At 36.8% G+C, this 25,462-nt stretch overlaps 1 protein-coding gene across 2 annotated transcripts; it reads left to right on the forward strand.

The window, feature by feature from the left end:
- FGFR1OP (FGFR1 oncogene partner) lies at positions 1–24,061 on the forward strand. Of its 2 annotated transcripts, none has more exons than XM_030945894.1 (12): positions 1–285; positions 8,355–8,408; positions 10,264–10,318; positions 10,939–11,027; positions 12,946–13,080; positions 14,625–14,708; positions 16,205–16,422; positions 19,057–19,163; positions 19,723–19,791; positions 20,520–20,559; positions 21,207–21,300; positions 21,766–24,061. In XM_030945894.1, the coding sequence occupies exons 1-12, from the start codon at positions 196–198 to the stop codon at positions 21,838–21,840; spliced, it is 1,110 nt and encodes a 369-aa protein (XP_030801754.1). In that variant the 5' UTR covers positions 1–195; the 3' UTR covers positions 21,841–24,061. The 2 variants fall into 2 exon arrangements, with proteins under 2 accessions (XP_030801754.1, XP_030801755.1); XM_030945895.1 differs by lacking the exon at positions 1–285 and adding an exon at positions 655–710.
- Positions 24,062–25,462: the final 1,401 nt, after the last annotated feature.

A 25,462-nucleotide genomic window follows, 5' to 3' on the forward strand; every position in this document is an offset into this window, starting at 1 on the left:
CGCCAGCGGGCGGCAAAAGCGCCGGGTGGCCGCGGCCTCTCTGCGTCCCCTCCCTGGGCGGTGCCGAGGGCGGCCACTGTCCCGGTCCGCTCCGTTCCCTCGGGTCCGCCCTAGGCTTGTGCCTCCAGCGGCGGCGAATCTGCCGGGCCGGTCCCGCTGCTAGCGCGGTTTGGGCGGTTGTCAGGGAGAAGCAAGATGGCGGCCGCGGCGACGGAGGAGGACACGGAGCTGCGGGACCTGCTGGTGCAGACGCTGGAGAGCAGCGGCGTGCTCAATAAGATTAAGGTGGGCCAAGAAGAGCCCCCCGCCGGCGGGGAGCGTTGGCTGGCGCTGGCGGCGCTTCGCGGCCCTGCGGAGTGTGGGAGGACCGAGGCTTGCCGTGTGTCGTCCCCTCTCACTCCCGCTTGCAGCCGGTGTTCCCGGCTGGACGCTCCCTCGGTGTTGCGGCCTGGTGGTGGCGCCTGCTTTCCCCGTGGTGTTCCCCAGCTGCTCGTGGTGGAGCTGGTGCGAGGGCCCGGGGCCTGACCGTGGCACGGCGCTGCCCCGCGGCAGCGGGAATTCGGGATCCGCCGGGCGGGCAGAGCGAGCGGAGCGCGGGGAGCCCGGCCCCGGCTGTGCGCGTTCGCTCTCCGGTAGCGAGTGGCCGCAAGAGCTCCCTTGCTGCCGCAGACTGGCTGGAAGCGATGGGCAGCAGCGTGGTGCGGGACGGGGTGGGTGAAGTTAATCCCCGCTTCGATAGGGAAAGCCCTTACTGGAAATTTCAAGCGGGGAAATTGTGGGAGTTGTGGGTCGCTATTTAAGCACTTGTTCTTCTTGATGGTGGGTTGCTTCACTTGTGCCTTGAAGGCTTGCTAAGTCTGGAAACTCTCGGGGGATGCTGTCTGCTCACAGGGAACAAATAGTGCTATGTTAAGAAAACATACGGAAGATAGTGGAGTGCACGCTACTACTGAGTCTGTGGTGCAGCCTGAGCTTGTGTCAGAAAGGGTAGGAAAATTGGTTCCGTGGATTCTTGTTCAAATTAAAAGCTTCTAGGAATAATTATTGTGTATAATAGAGAGCAAGTTTCCTTCGAGGCTGGAGGAGAAATGAAGTGTAGCTTTCAGATAAGGGATGATGGTGTTTATCCACAGAGCTGTTTTAAGTCTCCATAGGTAGATGGTCATTGCTGATAGTTCAAGAACAGTTCAGTAAGTGGTTTATGGAAGTGAGAGCATCTTTGTGCATGTACTTTCAAGTTTACTGTATTTTTAACTAGTCATACTTTTCAGCAAAATAATATTCAAAACCACATTGTTCATCCCTTTCAAATGGATGATCCATATTTAAGATCTGTAAGAGAATAAAGATTCTAGCTCAAGCAACTGTGTTCTGAGTAGTGAGGCTTTTCTAATAGATGTCAGATAGGCCTTTTGGGCTACTTGTTAACCACTCACCTACTATTAAACAATGCAAGTATGGTGATAGTAAAATTGTAATTAAAAAAAGCATGGGAAGGCAGTTGGGTCACATTGAACTCGTGAACCATGATTTCTTAATTCCTACCTTTGTGTAGTATGTAAAATTTCATGCTATGGTTGCCAGTCCATTGAGTTTTATGTGAATGAATGTATTGTAGTTCACTATTCTGTAATGCTTAGAGTGTGCGGTATCCAATACTGTGTAAGGTTTTGCTGTTACAGCAAATTAGCATATGACTTAGAAAAATACAAAATGCAGCCTCCTTGCCAGATTATGTCTCTGCTTAATACAAGGTGTTACTGTTTAATAACTGGTATGCTTATGGCTGAGGCTTTTGACTGGAAGAACTCATGGTGATTTTTTTTCTTAGCTGTAAACCTTAATTGGCATGGGAGTTTGATGAGTGTTGTTTGGCAGTGTTAATGACTTAGAGATTTTGTTTTTTGTATTACTTGACAAAACCCTGTTTCTGGAACAATTAAGATTGAACAAGGCTTTTCAAACTGTCATCTTTTAATTGAAATTAGATTATACCATCCATTAAAAAAAGTTGCAGTCATCCTGTTATTAAAATTAGTTAAACTTGATGTTGTTCAATAGTGCTTATCTATTATGTGTCAATATTTTTTTATGTGGTAGGACTGAACATTTACATGTTATCAAAAATGATGCTTGTTTCATACTTTAGAATAAGAACTGACCATTTTTCAAGATGGATGAGGCTAGAAAGCTACAATGAAGTATTTGTGATTTATTGAAGTAGCTACATTAAGGAGAAAAATATGTGGTCAGTGTATAGCTGCATTGGTATGAGGCTTTGGAAGGATTAGAATTCAAGGGGAATTATTTCAGTGGATGGGATGTATCAGGGTGTCACATTTTGTAACATAATGAGAGTAATTTCTGGAAAGAAAGAAACTTATTGTCATAATTTAGTTCTCTAGAGACCATTTAATAATGGCTTGCAGTTGATTAGTTTATTCTTATTTTGAGATTAATTTCTTGGGTGCATTGGTGTTGATGTAAATTATTTAGCTGAAAAAATATACTTATGACATTTTAAAAATTTGTTCATAATTTTTATATCTCTTAAAGTTTGAACACTGAAGTAATTAATAAAGTAATATTGTGAAAACTGGAAGTTGTATAAATGTATTTACTGCTTGCAGTTGAGAATTTCCTGTACTCTCTAAAATGCAATATGTTTGTATATGTATACACACACACATAAATATATGTATATAGTACAGATGTGTACTGTATATAGTTTGTTGATTGCTGGAATTAGTCTGATGGATGAAACAGCTTTCTAGTGAATTCTGTAAACACACAATGTAACTGTAGATATTTGTATTTCGGTGAAAATTATCACTGTTTCTGTGTGATAGTGTACAAATAGGGGTGTTCTGTCTAGAAGAGAATGTGATCTTTCTCCTAGGGAAGCTGTCATCATCTGAGCAAGAGGAGCCATTATGCTTCTTTGTTATTCTCTTTTGTTTTGGTTTATATATTTTAATCTCTTGCTTTGGAATAATTTAAGTTTATATTACCTGAATCTTGCATCTTCTCTGGAACTTACCGTTGCTACAGTTATGTGAGGGGGGTTAGCATCACTGATGTCACATGCTTAGTAAAGCTTTTGGCTAGGTGGTACTGCTAATTTCTTGCTTATTTGCTTGAAAATGTGGACAGCTGAGGTACAAGCAGGTGGTGTGATGCTAGAGAGGATAAAAGTGCCATTTTTTAATATGAGCATGTGCACAGGTCAGTTAAAATTGTGCTGTTTGCTTTTGCATCTTCAGTCCATGTACAGTAATGAACAGTGCTTTTAAATGTCTTAGAATTATTAACTGTCATGATGAGCATGCTGTGCACTGCAGTGTAACTCCTGTTTTCTGCATGTTGTGGTGTGTTGTTTATTTTAGAGCAGTTCATACCAGAAAGTCAAACTAAAATCTATTTCTTTTTAGTTTTATAAGTCAAGTGAAATATAACCATTTTTAATTTCAAATAAACTAACTGAAATTTAACATTTAAATGTCAGTATGGTCCTCATCATATTCTCGGGGAGGAGTCTAAGTATGACTGGTTCCACTCCTTGTCCAGGGCTTTGTTTGTTTATGTCTAGGAGATTATGTGTGCCGAATCACTCCTTTAAGTCACTTAGCCGAGGTTCCAAAGTTTGGCAGGCAGTGGGGGAGAGCATACCCCTGTGCTTAAGGATGAGAACTTTTACAGATTTTGCAGATGGAGATTACAGGGAGCATATTACTGAGTAATGTTGGTAGAGATGTTCCTGGTTATGGTTTGACACCAGCCTTGGATTTGTGATGTGTGTAGACTGGGAGAGGTAGTTTATTCTGGTGCACACAGAGGTTCAGCCTGGGTTGATCACCAGCAGTTAAACAGCTCAGTGTTCTGCCATGTCTCTTTCCAGAGCAATGCATTTGCTCTCTATCTACCAAGGTGTATGGCAGTTGTTTTGGAGTTAGGAAGTGGAGATACTGAAAGTTCTGCAGAAAGGTGCCCATGTGCCGCTAAATTTTACAAATGCAAGAGGTTATTTATGCTTGGGCATATACGGGGCTGTTCCACAACGCTGGAACAGATGGTGGTTACACATTCCTGTGCTTTGGCTGGAAGGTCTTTGAGAAATCTTATACATTGCTTTAATCATTTCACTTCCCTAAACCACACATTTAGCCACACCATCCTCTGATGCACATCTTGTGAGTGCAAGCTTGCAGGAGATTTTGCATCTTCAGCTGGCCCATTGCAGATGTCTGAAGTGTCTCCTGTATTGGCACTTGCTGAACTTGCCTATCCCTTTTTTCTTAGGGAACATGCAACCCTGCCTGTATGGCTTCAAAAATTGTGTTCAGCTTGATGAAGTGGGTTGAGAAGAGTGGTAGCATATGCGTTTGACAGGCTGAAATTTATATTATGGTTTCTGCTAATGAGTCTTGGATGAAAAAAGAAACCCAGGACTTCCTCTGGAAAAGCTACAAAACTCTAGGAGTTTGTAGAAATGTTGAGAGATGAACAAAGCAGACAGCAATGCTCTGTTAGCTAGCAGACAATGTCATACTCAACTGTGCTAAGCAGGTAAGGTACCAAGCAGTTTATGAAGTTAAATTTCCCACTTTTTTACGTAGTATTCCACAGCATTTGGAGATCAGTGTTGGGAAACCATTGCTCATTCATACGAAATTTTGTCCCAGCAATAGAAAATATGGATAAAGCTTGATAGGAAAAAATTATTTTGATGAGGTCTCTTTGGAAGGTGTTGGGATATTGGGATTGAAGGTGAATTGTGTAGCTGTACAAAGGAGACACAATGCAAGGAGCAAGCCATATCCAGAGTTTTTGCATATTATAAGAAATCATCTTGGTCACTGATGTGCCTATGTGCTTTGAGGTGTAGGAATGTGTTTGAAGTTGAAGTATTTTTCTGCTGGAAAATATTGTCTCAGGTTTTGTCTTAGGAAAATCAGATCTCTTGTTTAAGTCCTGGACAAATCTATTCTATCACAATCAAAGACAAATACTACAGAAACAAAACAGAAACCAAACCCAAAAATCCCCAAAAAACCAGAAATTCCATGGACTTGCTAAGTATTATACGTATTGGAGTCTGCAAGTGGGAGGTAGTTACAGATTACAGGTAATCATTCAGTCCTGGGTGGCCTCTGTCTTATCCTTTCACTTTTCATCCAGTGTCTGCTATGTACAATGCTGTGGATGGCTTTACAAGCATACTGCTAAATCAGACCAATAACCTTTTTAATGTAGGTGCTTGTTGTCTTCCTATTAAAAGCATATTTCCAAATTAGATAGGCATTTTTTGACATGCCACCTAAAAAGTGTGTTTGGGGAACTCTTGAGATAGTAAAAACTGTTATCCACTTTTCCAGGGAGCTGCAGATTGAGGGAGCTTCTTTTCATGGACAGTCCTTAGGGCGCATGCAAAAGGGTCTTTATTTTGAATAGGGTAAATTTACCCAGGTTCTAAAGAGGGATACTGTAGATCAGTGCAGAAAACATGCTTTTTTTCATGGACTTCGATTTCTGATTTATAGTACAGTAACAATCAGTAAAAACCAGTGTTGTCTGATGAGCTGTAAATGCCTGGGAGTAAAAGGGGAAATTTAATTTTGTTTCAAAACACTGATCCGTACATTTCTCTAACACAAATACGAATACAGACAGTATTTGTCATATACAATGATAGCTTTACTTGTTTTAGCAAAGTTCAGTGAAACCAAATTGTTGTTTCATTGACACGAGCTCTTGCCTGATAAAACTTCTTAGGGATAGAAGAGAATGGGTGTCTTTCACAGTATGAGAAAGAAGTCTGTGGGCTTGATGGATGTAGAAGTGATAGACACTTACTCATCAACATAATGTTGGCATAATCTTGTTTTATTGAAGACTTGAATATGGGTGGGGAATTAAAATACCAAGCTTTGGTCTGCTTTACTACTAGATGGTGTATAAAATTCTTCAGAGTGTATTTAGATTGTGTTTGGATTGTGTTGAATACTGCTAGCAGAATGCGGCAGTGTGGAATGGTGAAATGATGAAAATGATGAGAGTAGATTGTAAAATGTATGGGACACGGATTGGGCTGGTGCCAAAGGGTACTAGGGCAAAAAGAAATGCAATCTGTTCATACCAATTAAAAACAAAAGAAGTGTGAGAACACTGTAAGTGGATTAATCTGTGTAGTTATAAACTTCGTATCTGCTGGTGGGAGCAAATTGCTGTGGCCGTACCTGATGATGGTGATCTCAGTCTCTGGTGTTCAGATTCTCTATGACTGGCCTCAGGTCCTGAAAAGCCTATATGACATTGTCCATCCTACTGGTGTAGTATGAGTCACCTTGTAGTAGGGTGATTATTCCTTTGGCCTCAGCTTTGTTATTGTTGCTTTTTACTTTCTTCTGCATGAAGTTGAGCATTACTGCTTTAACATCACACAAATTCTAGTGTGTGGTTCTTTGTCTAAATTTATTGAGATGATATTTTGAGAGTATTGTGCTATGATCTGACCAGCAGCCACCACAAAGGATGAAGGTCAGTGTGTTGTAGTAGTAGTGTAAACTTTCCTTGTGGGGATAGTATGTAAGTAATTAAAAGCCAGTGGATTGGACCTAGACGAGTGGAGCAGGCAAACAATCCCAGTTAAGCCAAAAAAAAAGTGACAGTTTGATATTGTTCCAGAATCTTAAAACAGGTCAGACTTTGGATTAGCTGATGTACTGGCAACTATTTTCAAACAACTTAATTCTCCAGACCGTTAGGGGGGTTTACCCCTACCCACATGCATTGACTGCTCTGTTTTATTTTGAACAGTTGTAATAGCCAGTCAGGAATGCTTTGTTATTTTTATTATCCTATTATGTAAATATATTTGGTTTCTGTGGCCTAAGTGACAAAGAAAGCCATGCTTTCAGGTTTATCTTAGTGAGGTAAGACTAAATAAACAAGTTATTAGCTGTTGGTTGCAAAGGTAAATGAAAACTGATTTTGTAAGAGTAATATTTAAGTTAATGGGGTGTGTAAGGGGTCTCACTGATTGACAACTGTACCCCAACACCTGAAAAAAAGGTAAGAATAATAAATTAATTAATTACATATAAGAGGATTTTCTGATTGAAAATCCCAGCAACTGAAAAAATGTGATTGCCGTGTCAGTATGACCATTGCATATTGTTAGTGTTTTACTCTTCTTTTGGTGGGAAATCCTTTTAGCTTTTTAGCATTATTTTTTTGTCTTTCAATAAGGTGTCCAATGAGGAGTTTCCTTAAAAAAGAAATGTTTGTTTTTCCCATGAGAGGTGTTTGAGTTTGGATTTTTTTTGGGTGGGTTGGTTTTTTGTTTGGTGGGGTTTGTGGATTTTTGCTTTGGGTTTTTTATGGGTGGGCATTTCCTTTTGGTTTTATTTTTTTGGTGGGAGGGACCAGTTACTTCACGTTTAGTTATCTCTTGTAATATGTATGAGAAAGTCCAGACATTCTTTGTAGTGGTGTAATTCTTAGTTATGGAAAGAAATCTTTCTTTTAAATTCTGATATTTTTTCTTGCTGTGGTGAAAACTTTAATATGCTGTCTTTTCTAGTTTATTACTGCAGTGTTATCTACTGACTTACTTCAAAATGTCAAGACTAAGAGTTGATTAAAGTGGCCAACTAATTCATCAAATGTATGCTGTCCATTTGACATGTTCATTCAAAGTAGAAGAATTGTAGTGCTTAACAAAAAAATTTAAAAAGTAGGCAAGGCTTAAGCTTCAATATTCAAAGTAGTCCTCAGAAGAATTCTGATTCTTTATTATAATACATTTAGAATCAGGTAGGTAAACCATTACTACCAGGAGTATTTGAATGACTGTGATCATGTTCTTTTGCTTGAGAAATTCTGGGGTTTTGAGTGTAATCTGACAAGAAATCATAGCAATTTGTATATCTTAATGTTTAGTTTTTAACAGGTTATTGTGGCCTATTTGTTCATATTTCCTGAGAGAATTGTAAATGAAGAGTAGGTGTTTTGGAGCTGCTGAAAGAGATGGATGTTTAACTGTCAAAGAAACTAATAGAAGATAATTTAGGTACTTTGGAATCTTTTTATGTACAAAGAAATAATTTAGGAAGTCTTGTATCAAATTATGCTGCCCCCTGCCTTGTTCTCAGAGTGGAAACTATTATTTCTCCGCCTCAAGTAACATTGCCTGTAATCTTAAGTGTTTTAATTGCACTGATATAGATTACAGTCCATGCCAAGTTGCTTGAGGAGAAACAAATAGCTGTAAAGCTACTTGCTAGTTCTTTGCATCCTATTTGCTTAGGAAAAAAGTGCATGTAGAAATGTTTGTTTTGTTTTTTGTTTGGCAGGCAGAGTTACGAGCAGCTGTGTTTTTGGCATTAGAAGAGCAAGAGAAAGTAGAGGTAAGAGAACCTGAAAAAACAAATCAGAAAGAAAAAACATCCTTTGTGTAGAATTAAATATAATAGCTTTAATACTTTCTATTTGTAAAATATAACAAGATAAAAAGACGTATTTCTGCATTAGATGTATAAAGAACTCAAAACAGGACTGTCAGGGTGTTTCCTGATGTTTAAAAACAGGAATTGTTAAATAGCCTTTTGAAATTATAATTTTAAGTCTCTGTCTCTGCTGAGTTTATATGGCTTCTGTCCAGTTGACCAGAATAGCTAAATGTTTTCTCTATCAAATACATATTTTAAAAAAATATATTTACTTGACTGATCAAGATTTTATCAAATCAGAATAATTTCTTTTGAAATGGAAAATATTTTACTGGGGTGTCTTGACAAGTGTATTTCAAAAGCAGTTTAGTCCAGTAAAATGCCAAGTATGCTAATGCTTATGATATTTCCCATAAGGATGTTGTAGGCTTGCTTCAGGATAATTTGCTTTAATACTTAAGGATGAATTCTTAATAAAGAGATGGACTATTTACTGACATCTCTGCAATACATTAATATTAAGGGAATGAGATACTGAAACATGGTTGCATAAGAGTACTGCTGTGGTATACAGATACCAGTTTTGTGACCTCTCCTACTGCTGACTTTGCTTCATTTCCTCTGTCTTTCCAAATTCTAGAATTGGGAGTAGAGAGTGCTGTATGTCCAGCCTCTCTGCTTCAAAAGGAGAGGAATGTTCTATTCCTCTACTGGTTACATGGTTGAGCTCTTTCTGAAAAACATGTTTACTGAAACAGACAATATTGGATGGGAAGGTTTTGGTTAGTAAGGATGGGAAGTATTTATTCTATGATATGAGATTCCATATTCCAGAAATTTAACATAAGATAGCTGAAGATGATGTGGTGGAATAGTTCAGGATATTATAGAGCACCCAGAGAACAACCTCCCACACTAACTGGAGAGTAATAGCAATAGTTCAAGTAAGGTGAAGAGAGATTTGCTACAGTAAATTTCAGCTCACCATTTCTCAAAAAGCTCAAAAGTATAATGATATTTTAAATTTACACTGCTGATACTGGTGACATATTAATACTCACCACAAATCTGAATTCTCAAATATTAAGCAAGATTTCCTTTTATCAGGTAGCACTTTTCTTGTGCTAGCAAGAAATGTGTTAGCATTTGCAACTGTAGTGATAAATACCTATAACTGATCCTTTTCTTACCCAGGATACCCATTCCATCTTAGGAATGGCATTTAGAATTAGTTTTGAAAAATCCCAGAATGATTTTGACAAACCCAGACATAGCATATTGATTTATTTCTGTTTAAAAATTGAAGAGGGCAAATCTAACAAGGGAGAAAAAACCATTTTTCATAATATCTTTGAAGGTGTTTTAATTAATAGATGATTAGTATTGATTTGTGTTCTAATAATTAGCATTGTCCACACTTCGTCTGGAAGATTTGTAAATTTCCAGTTTTTAAAAGGCTGGACTGAATTGCCTTAAACTTTGCACTGTATTAGAGGAGGAATATGGGAAGTTACCTGCTTAGCTTACCTCTTCAGTCTTTATTAGATAAATAAAAATCAGTATGATATTAAGAATTTTGGTGAAATTACTTTAACTCCAAGACAATTTTAATTTGCCTCAATAAATTTATTGCTACATAACTTTAACTTGTAGTTATAGAATACATACAAAGGTAGATTTTTAAGAAGTGAATTGCATGGGCAGGGCATCACTGTGCAGCAGAGTACAGCCAAACATTATTTTGCTGTGGTTTTCAGTTTCTTGCTGGCATGTAGATGACGTTAATTGCTGTTTGGTTTTTGCTTTTTGACAGAACAAAGCACCTCTGGTAAATGAAAGCTTGAAAAGTTTTTTAGGTACAAAGGATGGTAAGTTCTATGTTTAGTATATACTTCTGATAATAAAAACGGGAGACAAAGGATTAAATCTTTGACTCTTATTAATAGTGCAGTCTCTGTTACATTAAGTACGCTTTTGTTCCTTTCAGATGTCCTAATTGCTACTTGTTCAGAATAGAATTAAATCTACAATTTTTAAAGTTAATATTGCTGAAGTTATATTTTTAATTAAGGTGATTAAGGCATTGAAGTTAATATTTCACAGTGCCTTATGATTGTGCTAACTCAGAGACATTCTAGACTAATAGAAACAGTAACCAGTGAAAACTAAGAGTAGAAGTGCAGGAGGAAATGCACATATGTGACAAATGTCAAAATTATGTTTTTAAAACAGCTGAATAGTTTTTAAAAATGCTGCAAATGAATTTTGTAACCAGTCTGTAAAGCTCTTGCAGTATTACTGGCTTAAACTATTTTTATATGATGGCCAATTCAAAATTAGGGAGTTGGTATACAAACTTGTTATGAGGTGGTAGTTTGCTGAATGTCCAAACTATGTCCATACTGAAGCCATATGTGCTGGTGTTAAATCTTTGAAATAAGATTTGTTTCTGTCTGGTGTATTTTAACTCTTCTTATTTTCTTTTTAGGTCGCTTGGTAGCAGGTCTTGTTGCAGAATTTCTACGTTTTTTCAATCTTGATTTTACTTTAGCTGTTTTTCAGCCTGAATCAAGCACGGTAAGTGTTGATTTGTTTGTTTGTTTGTATGCAATGCTCACTATGGCAAATTTATTTAAAGCACTTATTTGTTTTTATTAAAAATGTGGTTTTTATGTTTTGTCTGTAATAGGTGCTTTAGTGTCATGAAAATACATTTTTCAGGAAAGTGGACTAATGTGAATATTTCTCTTTATCAAAATCAGTGCTAGATAGTAATTTGATTTTGAGCTAACGAGCTGATAATTTTTGTGGAATCATATAGTGGTATATGAATACTTCATATCCCTGCAACATTTTTTGCCACTAACTTTACTATGTCATAATATTAAATTAGTATCATTACATGAAAACTAAAATAATGTCAGTCATCTGCTCTGAAAGAAATTTCAGTGACACAAAGGACTTTGTGCAGATATACTTCACAAAAAGTGGTTGAATAGAATAGTTCGGTTGGGAGGGACCTACAGTGATTATGTGGCCTAACGAATTGCTTTAAGGCTTTAGTACTGAATTAGAGAGTTTTCATCATCTTTGTCTCTTTTTATGATATAAAGGTTTTAATAATAATTTTGGGTTTGAAGCAGTTTCATTTCACTGCAGAATTTCTCATTATATCTGAATTACTTTTTTTTTCTTGAAGTTGGTTTAACTAGTTAATATATTAAAATGTAATTTTTTCAAATCAGTCAGTTAGTTGACTTCTGTTTCTCAGAAATTAATGTTTCTTTTTAGGGGCTTATTCAAAGAAAATCCCACACAACTTTGTTCTTTGCCAAATATCCTTAGCCAAATTAGTTGCTAAGTTATTACTAGAACACATCTGTACAAAGATTCATGTTCATGCTACCAAATAGGAGCAAATAAAAAGAGCCACACTTTGTGTTGTGTTGCCACTCACTCTTGGGGAGCAGTGCTTCATTTGCATTGTAAAGGAATATTGTGCTCTTTGAAACACCCCCTTCTGTTTTCCAGTAAGCAGGTCCATTTCACTTATTGCAGAGCATAAAGGAAATTTGGCCAAAGTTAATTGAGCTGGCCAAGACTGCTGTGTAGGTTGCTGAGAGATTTGACTTTGTCTGTCTCTACTAGCCTCTGCCTCTGAGCAGTTGCTTGTGCTGTCTGTTTATCCAGGGTGCTTGGCAAGTGGTGGCTCACATCAGTATTTGCTAGACCTTTGTTCTGATAGGAAGTGTCTCTATATGGTCATAAGAGATCAAGATGAACCAGTGCCCTTTGCAGTGTTGCCATCTGGGGCTGTGCTAACCAACCTGGGTTTGCTGTAGCGTGCTGCTTCTCCTATAGTGTGAAGTTCAGTTTGAAAAAGTGTTGTTGGGGTTTTTTGGTGGGGTTTTTGGATGATACCAAATTGATTTCATCCCTTTTTCTGTCCAAACCCATGTATTTTTTATTGTGAAACAGGGTCTGAAAGGTGTTGACCTGTGCAAGTGTAGTTCTGTATGCAGAGGAATGGTGGCTCCCCATCATCCATGAATTTGCTGGGACCACTGGCTGGGTGTCCTTGGGTCTGCTTTTAAATGTGATAGGCTGAAGCAATTTGGCCATATAAATTCTTAAATTCCAAAGCATGCTAATGATGTCTTCTTGCATATTTAAAATAACTTTGCATGTTCTGTGACAAGTTGAGGTACAGATCAGAAGTAAATTATGCAATAGATGGTATCTAAAAGAGGTGGAGATGTGGCACTTAGGGGCATGGTATAGTGGTGGACTTGGTGATCTTAAGGGTCTTTTCCAGCCTGAGTGATTCTATGATTTTATTGCTTTAGTCTACCAGCAACAAGACAACATAAACAATCACTGTTTAGTTCAGGTAGAGCTGCGTTAAATAAGACTTTTCTGTATTACAAAATTTATCTTTTGTTTTCTGACAGTTATTTCGATGTTGTGGTTCTTTTTTCTTCTGTTGTCCCCGCAGCTAAATGGCCTTGATGGTCGAGAAAACTTAGCTCGAGATTTGGGAATTATGGAAGCAGAAGGTACTGTGGGTGGCCCCCTGTTGTTGGAGGTTGTTAGGAAGTGTCAGCAGAAAAAGACTTCAGGTGGTGGAGAAGTAAGTAATACTAAATTGAAATTTCTTTCTTTATAGTTGTTTACTCTTTTTTTTTAATGATGAAAAAGAAACTGAAATTATGAACACTTGGCTATTGCACTATTACACTGTTTCAGATCTTTCACTATTTTTATATTATGCCTTCAACTTAATCAGAGAGACAAGAGATAAACTTTATGACCATTACTTTTAATACTACCCTAGGGCTCTTTATTAATATTCTACTACAACATAGTAGCACAGGGTGAATCTAGATAAATGACACAAAACACTGTGCCACTTATTTCTCATTTTGGTGTGGTTTGATAACACTTTTATCTATACCTGTTTTCCTTGGCATACTTCTAATTTTAATATGACCTGAAAAGCCTTGAATGAATTTTGTCAAAAGCTTTTAAGCTCTACTGAAAACTTATGTACTTAAAATTAAATATATCAAAGTATTGTACTATTTGAAGGCAATGATGGTAGTATTTGAATGGAACAGATAATAAATATGTTGATTAAGTGAATTAAACCCAGCCAATAGCATTTGATTGTGACTTGAAAGAAAGTTGTCTACACCCAGTATGTATTCAGTGTCCCAAAGAAAGCTTAAATTCAGGGGTTGTTGTCATAGACTTCTTAACATAGCAATTTTCTGTCACCTGAAAGTGGGATTTCCTTGTGTTTGATTAGTCTGGGAATGCCCCAGGATAGCCAAGACCCTTGTGCCTGCCAGTCTGTCTGTGTCCTGCTATGGGGACTCCATTGAGCAGTCCATTGTATTGGAGGGTGCTTAAATGACTTGCTGAGGTACATATGCCAGCAGTTGTATTGGAGTCAAATCCCATAGTGCAATTTAGAAGGGAGCACCCCTCCTGGATCTCCTCACTCTGTGATTTCTATACTGTATGTGACTATAACTTCCCAGTTTTCTCTAGTACTACCCTCAAGTGTCTTCCTAGAGTCAAGGTTTGCATACTGTCCAAGTGAGCGTGGTAGCCTTGTTTCTTGTTGGATGCAATTATCATAGGATCAGAGAATCATTGAGATTGAAAGAGACCATTAAAAGATCATCCAGTTCAAGTATCAGCATTGCACCATCACTGTAACCCCTGGCACCCAGTACCAGATCCAGATGCCTCTTGAACACTTCCAAGGATGGTGACTCCACCACCTCTCTGGGTAACCTGTTCCAGTGCCTGACCACTGTAACTGTGAAACATATTTTCTAGCATATAATCTGAATCCCCCCGTCTCATCTTCAGGCCATTTCTTCTAGATCTGTCACTGAAGGCACGGTAGAGGAGTCTGGTCCCCACCTCACTACATCCCCCCTGAGCCTCCTCTTGTTTAGACCAGCTGCCTCAACTTCCTTTTAGGACATGCTTTCTAGATCCTTCATGAGTCTTATTGCCCTTCTCTGGACATGTTCCAGCATCTCAATATCTTTTCTAATGGGAGGGACCCAAAACTGAATGCATAGAGATGCAACCTCACCAGTTCCAGTTATTACAAAATTAAATATAAGTTTTAGTAAGTGCTTATTTGAAACTTCTTAGGTGACTCCAGTTCTAAGTGACAGCCAGTGCCCCACATCAAAATCATCTGATGGACAGTCAAGTGCACACTCTATACCAAATAAGGTAAGATTATATATAATAAAAAGCTTTGTAACATATGTGAGATGAGTAGAAGAGAGAACGCCTATGAAACTGCAGATATGACAGCATATGACTCCGATGAAACTGCAACATTCAGTTAAATGATCTTCAGTTTGAATATATATTCAAACTGAATATATATTTGCGTTTGAATATATATTCCACTCAGCAAAACTTTCAACTATTATTCCGAGCAAAGATGAACTGTTGTGCTTATACTTTCCTGGCATGACATAGTACAGGCCCCAGAACAGAAAAGTAGCTGTAGCTTCCCTTTTACTGTAGCCAGGCTATCATCAAGCTCTTAATTTTCAAAAACAATTCTGTTCCTCTGGATAAGAAATGAAAATATTTTTATTACTACCACTTGTGGATTTAAGTACTTTTTCCTGCCCTAGAAAAACTGAAGTACTGCCAGTGATTGAATTGATTATGTGACTGAGATAAAATAGCCTTGGTATGAAAAAGACCTACCAAGGTAATTTTAACTTTCATGGTCTTTAGCTTGAAAATTTGGCTTCAGCCTTCTGAATGACTGATAAAAAATACTTCAGACAGTACAACCTGCATACATATTGGCTATCTGGATTAAATAATACTTTTTGTTTTATTTCAAAACTGTGCTGCTCTTTGTTTGTAGAAAGGAAGCTAATGTAATGAATCTTTTACTGGCTTAATTTTAATAGGTCTAGGAGAAAATAAAAATAGCAGTACTACTCCTTGCTAGGTAATAATGTAAAAACATTTTTCTTTCTCAGCACCTTGATTATTTAGGTAAATTAGAATATTGTTGTTTGGGCCACAAAGCCATGCTGTTACACTTGAGTTGTATGACTTCATGTGAAAGGTTGCACGTGGAATTGTCCTTACATTCCAGACTATAGGACTGACCCATGAGCATGAGAAGAAGACTGAAAATTGCGTACTTTTAAAGTCTCGCTTTTGTCATTTTTGGTTTTAGTATTTGAGAGAATGTGTCAGTAACTCCAGTTTTGTTATGCTAATTACTTTAAAACCTAATACTATATTGCAGAGATTACCATTTAATACAGAATTTAGAGTAATTTCATGGGTTTAAATTGATATTTTTGAAGACAGTGGCTATAACTAAGAACCTATGTTTGTAAAGGTGTTGCAAAATAACATGAATAAAGCATAAGAATCAGTCTGTCTGTAATTTCTTTATTAGATAACCAAGATATTTTAAAATTGCTTTTATAATAAAAGTGATGTAGATAGCAGAGGAATGCACAGGATGGAACAAAAGATTTTAATGGCAGCAGCACTAAAGGAGACTTTGTAAAGTGATTAAAGAACGTTTTTCTGGTTCTTGATGATACTAATGAATTTCCTCATACTTTTCAGGAATTTGAGGTAATATTTTAAGTGATGCTTGGTGTCTGTTATGTGTTGTGCATTTATATATACACTACAGTATTACATGACATGAATACTCACTCCTGTATTTATCTCACAAGGCTGCTGAAAACACTCAGAGTGATACAAGTGTCTCATCTGGGGAAGCAAGCAAAAAAAGTATTCATTTTTTGCCTAGTGAAACAAAACTAGATCCTCAACTAGAAAACAAAGATTTGAATACCAAAGAAAAAAGTGATCCAATTGTGGATGAAGATGATGTAGAGGGAGATTCTTTCTTTGATGACCCTGTACCCAAACCAGAAAGAACTTTCAGCTGGTAGGTAAAGTGGTTGTTCTTCTTAATACATAGTTTATTTTTTCCTCTGTATGCTTGCAGACCTTTGAGAGCTATTAGTTATTTGATTATTTATTTTATAAGTGTTCAGATCTGGAACATTTTGTTTCCAAAATATTCACATCTCAGATTTTGTTCTATTCCATGATTCAATTCTATTCTATGCACAGTATCCTCTGGGATCTCTTGGAGGTAGTGTGAGTGGAAAAACCTGTATTACTTTAAGGTGCATCAGTTAGGGTTTCTAATGTCCCTAGCCTGTTTCTTTGGTGGAATGAACATGTGTGATGCACAGACTTCAGTGTTTCTTCTTGCAACAGAGCTGCAGTGGTGATCTGTACTAAAGGAAGTGGACAGTGACAGGGACAGTGCATTAAATATTGGTACAGCTTTGTAAGGAATACAAAAAACACTCTAAACAGGCTCCACAGACTGTAATAACAAGGCAAGTTTCCTTGCAGCAGAGGATTTTCTCTTTGCATTGCAACACTTTTTGTGTTTTCAGTGAAGTGTTGTTACTTCTGCGTGTGCCAATTTTGCAGATGCATGCGAAGAACGTTTTTTGTCATTCATCTGTGGAGTCTAATGACTGAAAAATGCCATTTGAAACAAGAACTGGTGACTGAACTATACAGAACCTTTGTTATAAAACTGAAAAATTTATCTTTGTGTTATCATGTTGAATTATCTTGAAGCTTAGCTTGGATACCACTGTATTGAGCAATGCTGCAGGATCATTTCATGGTGTTCTTTTACTGTGCTTCAGTAATCAGAGAATTGCTTCAGCTTAGCAGACATTAGGAATAGGTTGCAGGATCATTTGTAAGTTGGTTTGCCAGTTGACTTTTCCCCTGCTATGCTGATAGTGGGCAGAGCAGCGTAACCTTTTCTGTATTACTGCTATAGTAGATGCTTAGTCTTAGAAGAGGATCCTTCTGGTAGAGCACAAAGTAATCATGCCAGGTAAACCAGGTTTCTCTCTAGTAAATTAGTGGACTCTTTGTGAAAGATTATTTATAATACGGTTTTTGTTGGATGTTTTTTGTTGGAGCAGACTTTTTTTTTCCTCAAAGAGCAGTGATTGTATTCTGGAAAATATTGTGTGTTAGAACTAACCCTACTATAGTATTTATTTTCTAATTGTTAATATTAAGATTAAAACTGCATCTGAATGCATTTACTCCTCCTTACTTGAGAGCTTGTTTAGCTAGCCTTTAACCAAAGTAACCATTGTAGGAGGTAGTCTAAATGGTAAGTTTGGTAAATTAAAAAGTCTGTAAAAACTTTTGCATAATAATAACAATATTTACTAATTTCTTATTTTTGAGCATTTTCATATGACAGCAAGGGAAATTTTCTTTGAAACTGGGTAAACTAGATTTCTTTTAAAAGACAATCAAAAAAACAGACTAATTATTTAGTAAAGTAAGGATTTTTTTCCTAGTAGAGAAACTCCCTATAGAAAAAATTGCTTCCAGATTACGTCTGTCTGTAGTAGAGTCAGAGTCCACAAGTATTATTTTGTAGCACATAATGTTACTGTGATGCAGCTATTCTAGTAACATCCCATAATAAGGTGTGCCAAATATGTTACCAGCAAATGAGCTAGAATTTGTAGCTGAGCTGTATGTGCTGAATTGCTCATTTTTACCTTCCTGACAGCTCTTCTAGAGGGCAAAAAACCCCCCATATTCTTCACGTGGAATCCCCTTTGTGGTACTTTGTGCTGGCGTGCTGGAGTCCCAAGGGGTAAATAAGTAGGACAGCTGCCAGCATTGCTTTCTTTGCAAAAAGGTAATTTCCTTATGGAAATCTTGCCTGTTCATTTAAGATGGGTTCAGAGCAAGCAGTTGCTAATGACAGTGTGAGGCATGATCCAGGCACTCATCATTTCTAGGTCTCTGACCCATTGTTCAAAATTTTGAAGGACTTTAACGTGTGATGTTACACATGATATTTTGGTGATCTAGATAAAATGAATGATTTAATTACGCCCATTATTAATAGGAATGGAATCAAAATAGCAAAAAGTTCTGGCAATACTGAATGTGAAAATCTTGGTCTCTTTTAATTTGTGTTTATTCATCCTTTATTTGCAAGTTCAAATCCTTTTGAACTAGGTAGTACCAAATGAATGTTAACATGTGGTGAGGTCTATCTTCCTATAACCAAGAGGTTTTCATTCTGTGAGCTAACTGCTCTTAGAATTAATAGCTTCTTCAGATGTAATCTCTTTAAGATGTAAAACAAACTGAAGAACTGATTTATGTCTGAATCTTTTTTCTTTTGGCTGCATTTACATGTGGGGATGATGACAGGCCCCTAGACATAAATAGTGATGCTGATGAAGGTGCTCTGTCTGTGGGAGAAGACAGACGGAAGTCTTTGCATGGGTGAGAAAGTGGCTTCCTCAGTCAGTGTTGTGGTTGACACTTGTGCCAGTGAACTGCCTACTGCTTTTAAGGTTGCAGAGTGAATAGGCCTTTTTCCTTGCTCTTTTTTGCTGTAGTATTGCTGTTTTAGTTTTATGACAATTTAATAACAGAAAAGAAAGTAATGATGCATATTTTACAGCTCTTATTGGGAGTGGAGTGCTTATTTATTTGGTTTTTACAGGAAAACTGAGGCTAAAGCAGGAGGTCTAGCATCCCTTTCTGATGCACCAGCTCTAAAAAGTGGGTTAAGCTCCCTGACTGGTGCACCTTTGCTCAAGGAGACTGATAGTAAGTTTTCATATTTTTTGTGTTTTGATGATTGTAGTATTTCTGTAATGGAAGAATGATAGAGTATGTGGCCCCCTTCTGGTTGTAATGTGCTTTTCAGTAGTGCTTTCTTAGTGAGTGATGGCTTACTGGTTTGGATATGTTGTGGTACCATTGGGGCATTTTATGCTTTGGAACATGAAATACTTACCTACATCCCTTTTTTTGTCTGTATATAAAGGAGTATATAATTCTACTGCTCAGTTTTAAAGTGAAATTGGCTTATTCCTTTGTATTATCTTAAATTATCTGTAACAGTTCTTTGGAGGTGTTTGCTTTCATGTTGTAAATCCTGAGTAGTGGGAGATTATTCCTATTTACTCCTCAAGTTTTTAAACTTTATCAGAGTTCAGCTGTGAAAAAATAATATTGCCATACTATACTATAAAAGTACACGAGGTTGATATAAAAGAACAGATGTTCTTTATAAATTGTTATAAATTGTTAGTTTGTATGTGTAAGTGGGATCTTACTGATGAGTGACAAGTCCAATTTCTGATATAAGTGCTTTTGTTTACAGATCTGGATAGAAACTCTGTTTTAAAAGACCTGCGGTTGGTGAATGCAAAGCTGGGATCACTAGAATTAGGCAAGTAACTGCTAAACATAAGGAAGCTCTGATATTTTTGGTTGGCCATAACTGATAAATTCTGGCCCAGCTTCTTAAAGGAATCTGAGAAACTCAAATACACATATTGAACTAAAATCTTCAGTTTTTACTTATATTATTCTATTTAACATAGATTGTAAAGCTTAATATACTTAAAAGCAAGGTGTGATCTAAAGAAATCCAGAAAAGTGAAAACTGGTGTCATGTGGGTTAATATTTTACACATGGAGCAAAAATTTGATTCATTTTGTGCATGCATTTACTAATACCAAGTGATGAATTTTGTTGTTGAGATTTCTACGAAAAGAGCAGGTTTATATTTTTGGTAAAAGGTAGCCTGGTAAGTATTATTGCTTTTCAGTGGCCCTCCACACTTTTGAAAGTTGCCTTTCTTTTGGTGCAATATGAAGAAGGTGTGATGGAAGAATTCTCTCAAAATAGAGCTGTCAAGTATTCAGGTTTTGTATTCAGCAATGCAACTAACTTCCTGAAATTGTATGTTCAGTTTTGAAACAGTTTATGTTAATAATACTGAGATTAAATGGTGGCAAACATAAACCCGTCTTCCTAATCAGTGTAAGTAATTTAGTCTGCTCCCACTTTTGCTGGTCATCAAATCATGTATTTTGGTGCAGGAATAGATTGAGGGGGTTTGTGTTTCCTGAAGAGAAAACTTGTTTGATTAATAGCTTTTAAATCTTATTTAGGAAATGGAGATGATGATGAATATGCTGATGACTTCAACAGGTAAGAGAAGGATCGTACTTCAGTAGGGTAGTACTTTATGCAGTATAAGCATATCACTAGCATATATGAATTATTTCATAATATGACAGACAGTCAATATCACTGGGTATTTCTGAACTCCTTTAAACTTCAGTTTGATATTTTAATATATTTAGTTACCAGCTAAAAAAACAACCAAACTATGTATCTTTTTATAGATAATGAGTTTCTTAAAAACCTACTGCTAACTTCAGCATGATACTATGTTGGGTTTTTTATGGAAGAGGTTTGGTGTTTTTCCTGAATCATGCACTTAATAATGTTTTAGCAATTAATGCAGTTAGTCAATAATTATGTTGTATGCTGAGATATTCAATTGTAAAATAAGGTATCATGAGTAGTCAGTAACAAATATTTAATAACCTCATGCTTATGATGTGAAGGTATTGGTGTTGTAAATTGCATGATCGAAGCCTAAATATTTCTTAGTATTTATTATGGCTTTGTTTAGGTAGAAAGCCTTTAGTTGTTATGAAGTTTTAAGTAACTTCACATCGGACTTGCTAGGAAGTGCAATTCCAGTCAAATGCCAGGTATAAAGTAATGTCATACCTGGATGTTTAATAAGGAAGTCTTATTTCTGTACTTATGGTTTGCTTTCTCTTTAGTACGAGTCATCGCTCAGAAAAAAGTGACATCAGTATTGGTGAAGAAATAGATGAACTTTCTGTGGGAACAGAAGAGTCAAATGCCAGTGATAAAGTATGATTATTTTTGAATTGTTGGTTTTTATATTCTTCTGATCTTCTCTTGACTTTGTTTCCAACCTTGTATGTTGTGAAGTAACATGCTGTTATCCTTAGTTCCTAGGTTGTATGTTAAGGTCCATTATTAGTTGCATTCTGGTTTTTACACCTAGTATCCTTGCTAAGTTAGATGATTGATTGACAAAATCCCAACAAAACAAAAACCCTGCAACAGTTGTTCATTAGTACAACTCACTGTGCCTTTCTAGGTGTGTAAAATGTATTTGAAGCTGGTTCAGTGCCCAACATACAAAGGTTTACCCCAGCATCTCCAGATCTGTCTGAGTACCTCCTAAAGGATTGTGTAATCTCACTGAGAGAGCTTGAGGCTAAAAGATATATGAAAGCATATGAAGGAATACATTACATAATACTTAGTGGTTTTGTCATTTCTGAGTTTGCAATTTTATTTATTTTCTAGCTCGAAAGCATCACACAAGACCTTACCATTTCTCAGTTAAGCGACGTTGCAGATTATCTAGAAGACGTGGCATAGAATTGGACAGCAAAAATCTTTCATTGTGCTGGACTAGAAGACTGCTGTGGACTATTAATTTCAGACAATCACCTTTTGCTGGAATGTCCACTCCCTGTTTGTGCCTTGTGTTTCAAAAATACTGTAGGTGAAGAAGGTTTTTAAATATTCTGAACAAGAACTAAATGAAATAATGTGTTCCCATTTGAGTCTGATATCAGAATTACTTTCTTCATTTGATTCAGCCAAACCTTTCACAGAAGGAGGTGGATTTTCCAAGCAGAATGTCCATTGCTGGCAGTGGACATAATAAAAACCAACTGGTAAGAGAACATCGAGAAAGAGGCATGTGGCTTTATAGTGAACTTGCACTGTTATTTTAACAGTCAGATTTTTTTTTAAAGATAACCAAAGCAAGAACCTTCAAAGGTAGTGGTTCGACTCACACTTCTTTTAACATAACCTTGTCAAGTCAGCATCTAGTCCTTATTTCTGGTAACTCTAGCCACAATACCTGATTACTCCAGACTTACTTGAAACTGCTCTTTTACAGACTCCTCTGAAAGTTGGACTTTACCTTTTTTAAAGGCATATTAAATGGAGAGTAACTAAACTCTTAAAACTAAATTTAGCTATATTTAGGAGCTAAATTTAGCACTAGTCTTAACCCAGAAGATTCTTGTTTAAATATGTTTGTCAGACCGTTGATGTTAAGACCTAAGCTGTTTTTATATATGATAATTTCATCCCTGTTATCTGTAAATCATGAAAAGTAATTTTGTAAGGATTCACAAATCAGTAACTAAATCTTATGGGGTAAGTTTTTAACAGTATGTAACACTTAGTGGAGCTTTTATTTTTGAGGGGTCTTCATTTGCTGTAAGATCACTTTCATTCTTGAAAATATTTTAAATAAAAATGAGCGCCAAAAAGTGAAACTACTAAACTTCTGCTTTTCAGATTCTGACTGCTGTACAAAGTTCAATGCAAATATTTAAAAATACCATACTGAAGACATTATGGACACTTAAGTTCTAGCTAAGAGCAAATTCTTGTATTGTCATGATGCTCTTGCAGAACAGGGTCAGTCCTGGCAAGGTTGACAGTTCTTCAATGATACTGTTGCAAGTGGCACTGCTATAATGTGTAGGTCATGGACATTTGTAATATTGAAACAAGACTTCAAAATGTGCACTTTCTGAACATTCTGAACACATCTGGAAAATAGACATGTAAGTGAATATAAATAATTTTATTTTTAACTTAGTTGTCTTTTTTTGAAGATTTGTAATTTTCTTTTTCAGGAACACTGTTGGCCTGTCATCAGTATAACCACAGTGGAAGTAGCATGCTAAACTAAAGCCATTGGTTAAGCATATAAAGCTGCTACTAGCACTAGAACTGACTTAAATGTTTTTTTGCACTGGGCCAGCAGGCCTGGAGCAGTGCTAGGAAGTTAGGCTTGTACATTACATAAATGATTTGAGAGGAGACAGCAAAAGTGTGCCTTTTATTTATGTGCACCCCAAAAATAGCCAGCAAAAAAGCATCAGAGTATTTAGTCATGGTGTTGACTTTTAACTTTGTGCCATATTGTAGCAGCTGAACACAGAGGAGAATTTTTTTCACCCCAGGAAGTCAATGTGCCATAACTTCAGATAGGAACAATGCTGTAACATATGATATAGCCTGTGTAAAAAATTCATTTAAGGTTAGGGGAACCTGTGCCTCAAGATAATGTATATGGAAAAGTTTGGATTAGACTTTTTTCCTTTCTTTTTTTCCTTTCTTTTTTCTTAAGAAGAATATCAGCATGTCTGAAGGAAATAAAATTTCACATGAACAGTTGCTTTTGGCATTCATTTTTAAGGTGTATGGAATAATGCAGAGGCAGTGTTGTTTGCTTTCTTACATGCCTTGGGAAAACATGATGTTCCATTACCTGTTAGCTGTAGGATATGTGGCAATTTATCATACCCAAAGAAACCAAAACTTTATTAAAATACTTCTAATTGCATTTGAAGATGTGGCCTTTTCATTAACTAATTAGATATTTTAAGTGTTAACATGACTTGTGTTGACAGCCAAGTATTGTTCTCTTACCTTGGGAGTTAATTGGAGACCTTGCACTTTGGCTGTAATTGAAGGAAATACCAAAAAGTGGTACGTTTCCATGCTGTTCCTCCTGTGAACTTTTACTGAATTGTATATAATAATTCAAATTGTAAAATAAAGCTGTCGTGCTGGCTAAATCGTGTTTTGAGACTTGTTGAACCAGAAATCTTAACATTTAGATAAATTAAGGAAGCTCTATGGGATTTGAGGGGTTTTTTATGAAAAATGCTTTTTTTATAGTCCAGTCTGCAATTGAGAATCCTTTTTAAGCCCAAAGGATCTTGCAATTCCTGATAATCAATCTGGTTAAGACTTGACAGAATTACATTAGTGGTATCAGGCCAAGTTGTCAGGTGGTTTATGATTCAACAAAGGAAAGAAACCCAACCATCTTGATTGGGAAAAATTTGTCTTGTTTACCATTGTTAGACATATTTAAACATAAGTGACAAGTTAAGCTCTCTTGAATGCTTGTTTCACTGTATATTTCAAACCATGTTGTTTAGTATTTCACACAGGCTTCTCCCAGAAGGACCAATGTAGTTGAGTACCCCACCTCAGATGTTAGAATTGACAACTAGAGCCCTGTCATAAAAAGATGGGAACACTTCTGTGAGCAGAGAAACAAGTGTTGGAGAGGGACACTGATGACTGCTCTGAGAAGTTCTGTATCAACTAGATCTGGTTAGAAATACTCTTTTTTGTTAAATGCTCTCTGTAATTTTTTTAACAAATTCTGTGGTTTTTCAGAAGTAAAACCTAGACTATGACTGACAGTTTCATAGCATTAACATGGCTCTTGTAATAAGAATGGATTATAAAAATGATACCTGTCTTTTTTTTTTTTAGTGAAATTGCTGCATTCCACCTCTTTTTAAGTGGGAAACCACAACCCATCTCATCAAATATTTCCTTGTAAGTGACTTCCCCAGATATAATAAAAATGCTATCAGCTTTAGACTGTTTTGATAACATATAGACACTACACCAGGCTCTTGAGACAACTGAAACACCTGATAGGGTGATGCCGGTAAAGATGGGGTTTACTACTTAGTTTTCATTTTAGTATAGTCATTTTAACTGATGAAATACTATCAATAAAGACCAGCCTTCTCCTCAGGGAAAAAATTTATCCATGGGTAGAACTTTGTGCCACCACAGACGCATGTCTTTTGGCAGGCCCTTTTGTTTGATGTTTTCCTTGTAAGGCAGAGCCAAAAGAAATTGGACTGAATTGCAAGAGGTGCAGTTTTGGTAGATTGGTAAGTGATCTCATTCATACTGAAGCTAAATCCTCTAAGGCTAGGTGCCAAAATCTCCCAGAGCATTTCTGTAGCCAAATTGTGGACAGGTAGGCTGGATAAAAAGGAGCTTTGCAGAAAAGGGCCTTGGGGGCAACTGTGAAGAGTGAAAGCCTAGAAGTGTGGATCAGTGTGCAGGCTGAGGGAAGTGGTTACTTCCCCTTCCTTGTGAGACCAGTACCTGGAATGTTGTGCTCAGCTTGGCTCCCCCAGTGTGAGAGTTCTAC

This window comes from Camarhynchus parvulus, chromosome 3 (assembly GCF_901933205.1).
Source record: "Camarhynchus parvulus chromosome 3, STF_HiC, whole genome shotgun sequence".
NCBI lineage: Eukaryota > Metazoa > Chordata > Aves > Passeriformes > Thraupidae > Camarhynchus > Camarhynchus parvulus.